General features: G+C 37.5%; 1 protein-coding gene across 1 annotated transcript; it reads left to right on the top strand.

The window, feature by feature from the left end:
* Nucleotides 1–1,117: 1,117 nt before the first annotated feature.
* On the top strand, nt 1,118–1,459 carry LOC108983036. Its single transcript, XM_018954554.1, has one exon. It carries the CDS (start codon nt 1,118–1,120, stop codon nt 1,457–1,459), a length of 342 nt encoding a protein of 113 aa, XP_018810099.1.
* The last annotated feature ends 1,209 nt before the right edge of the window (nt 1,460–2,668 follow it).

The raw sequence follows: 2,668 nt of genomic DNA, 5'->3' as shown, positions 1-2,668 counted from the left end.
CGCTGATGTTAGTGGTTTCATTCGGTGAAAGGGACATAGCGAGAATTTTGAGTGGGTTTTGCTATATGTGCAGCTAGAGAGAAATGGAGAAGAAGAAGTTGGGGACGAAGGTGAAATTGGGATTTGGGGAGAAATCTGATGATCTTGAATTGAAATTGTGGTTTCGACGCTGTCTACATTAAAATGACAATTGCAGCGAAATTGTGCGTCAGCATAAGTTTTTAACCTTTTTACGGCAGTTTAATTCGACTTAACGATCCTTAAAATCGTTGTAAAAGTCGGGATAATATTTTCGGCACCAATTTAGCGCCGCAAGTGTGTTAAAAATTCCTGTAAAAGGTAAAAATAAAATCTACGGATTGGAACCTGCGTCGAGCAAGAAATCGCTGTCAATAACTAGTTATTGCGGCGATATTATTTGCGGCAGACCATAAATCACCGCAATAGACTTATTTTAGACTTATGCATCGCGAACATGCATATGCATACGAAGGTCTTATGTCATGCTTATCATACTACCAATAAATTAACATTATGACATTTTAGACTTCCTGCTGGTTCTTAAATATCTCTTCTGATCTACAAATCGTCAATCCAACCCCTTGACTCCTCTCGCTCTCTCTCTCTCTCTCTCTCTCTCTCTCTCAAATGTACTATATAATAAGTCATCTTAATTCACAGGTCCAATGTCAACAACGCGTACAACGCCAAACCTTCGTTGATTAGGCGATCCAATATAGCCGCAGATCTTCTTGCAATTGTCCCACTAGTTTCCAATCGCTTCAGCTCTGCTGATATATATTTCATCATCCTACAGTATTTTGCAAGCGACCTTACATTTACAAGGCATTAGTCTTTCAGTTAATTTTTTTTGTTTCAATCATTTCGCAGGTTACGGCTTGCAGTACTTCCATTGATTTTCTCAGCGACTGATCGCTCTTTACGTAGAATTATATATTATGAATTGCTCGTACTGATCTCTAACTTGTTTCATGGCTGTAGATCAGTAGTACTACTGCATGCAGGAAAAGTCGATATTTTACAAACGATCAAAACCCACAAATTAAACGGTTGCTCGATCCGGACAGATATATATATATATATATAGTACGACAACATGAGCAAAAGAGCCAACGGTCCAAAGCTGGAACTGCAGCTGAACTTGTCGCCGTCAAGGCGGGAACACTCGCCTGCTGAGTCTCTAAATGTTTCGACCTCTTCTTCGTCGGAAATGTCGTCTGATTGCTCATGCGTTTCATCAGAGCCGGAAGATCAACCTATGACGTTGCAGTACTCCCCAAGCAACACGGAACCCAGATCGATGATGCTCGTAGGATGTCCCAGATGCCTCATGTACGTCATGTTATCCGAGCTGGCTGATCCAAAATGCCCCAAATGCAAGAGTACTGTCCTGCTCGATTTCCTCAAGGAAGAAAATGCCAGGAGTACAAGAAACTGAGCTAGCTAGCTGGAGCATGCATTTGCATGGCTTCCTTTTCCTGTTCCTCATCAGCATCAATTCCAACTGCGCGCTTCTCTTTTCTTTCTTTCTTTCTTTTCTTTGATCCCGATGCTAGCTTAATTTGGCTTGATCTTATTTATTTTTCTAATGCAGCTTTTATTTTCTTTCTTCGATCGGCTTTAATTATTTTAAGGTGTTTCTCTTGTCTACTATTAATTAATATTCCTTTTTGGTTCGTCGCACTTTGTGAAATTTGGTTGCATATTATGGGGAAACAAAAAAGAAGTAAATTGCTTGGTTCGATTCAAACAAACTAGATTAATGTGGATTTTTCTTGTTAATTTCCTATATATATATATATATATATATATGTTTTCTTCACAGCCAAACAGACTCTAATTATATTTTTCCCCCATATTAATCAAGATGGCGCAGTTTTATATTAAATAGCTAGGGCATTGTCATGATGATATGTAGGCAAATGGAATATATATATATATATATATATATATATATATATGTGTGTGTGTGTGTGTGTGTGTGTGTGTGTGTGTATAAATAGATTAGGTAGATAAAAGAAAGAAGATATACGTATAAGTTGAGCAAATCCTTGTATATATAAATTAAATATAAGTTGTGTAATGCGGCACGGAATGCGTTGATATATCATGGCCAACCCTAACTACGTACACTGCTGCAGCCATTATCATAGTATAACTTGTTCTGATGGCCGCCTGGCCTTTGTTTTTACGACTTAGCCGTGAATATCATTCATATATACTGCCTCATGTGTTGAACCTAACATTTTGATACACGTAAATTAAAAACTTGAAAGATATGATCAACAATTATAAAATTTAGACATGAGCATTAATGCTTGAGCTAGATATTTAAGCACCTCCAAACTGCAGGAAAAAAAATTAAAAGAAGAAATGAAATTTTAAAGATCAGCCCAGTTTTCCTTGATCTGGGTTGGCTTGTTTTGGACGACCTAGCTAGCTATATTTTGAATTGGAGAAGTACTGACTTTAATTTTACAAAAGAAACTTTTACAGAGGGAGGAAGGGATTTCACGTGTTGTTGATTTTCATATTATCAGACGTGGACATGAATATAGTGTATAAAATGGAGGAGCTACGTGTGGGTCTTAATTAATTGGATGGCTGTTATTTCAGAATGAACAGACGGACTGCCTATAAGATATTC

The sequence above is a fragment of the Juglans regia genome, chromosome 14 (assembly GCF_001411555.2).
Source record: "Juglans regia cultivar Chandler chromosome 14, Walnut 2.0, whole genome shotgun sequence".
Classification (NCBI taxonomy): Eukaryota; Viridiplantae; Streptophyta; class Magnoliopsida; order Fagales; family Juglandaceae; genus Juglans; species Juglans regia.
Note: the sequence above shows the minus strand (reverse complement) of the source record. Positions and strands in the feature narration are given on the sequence as shown.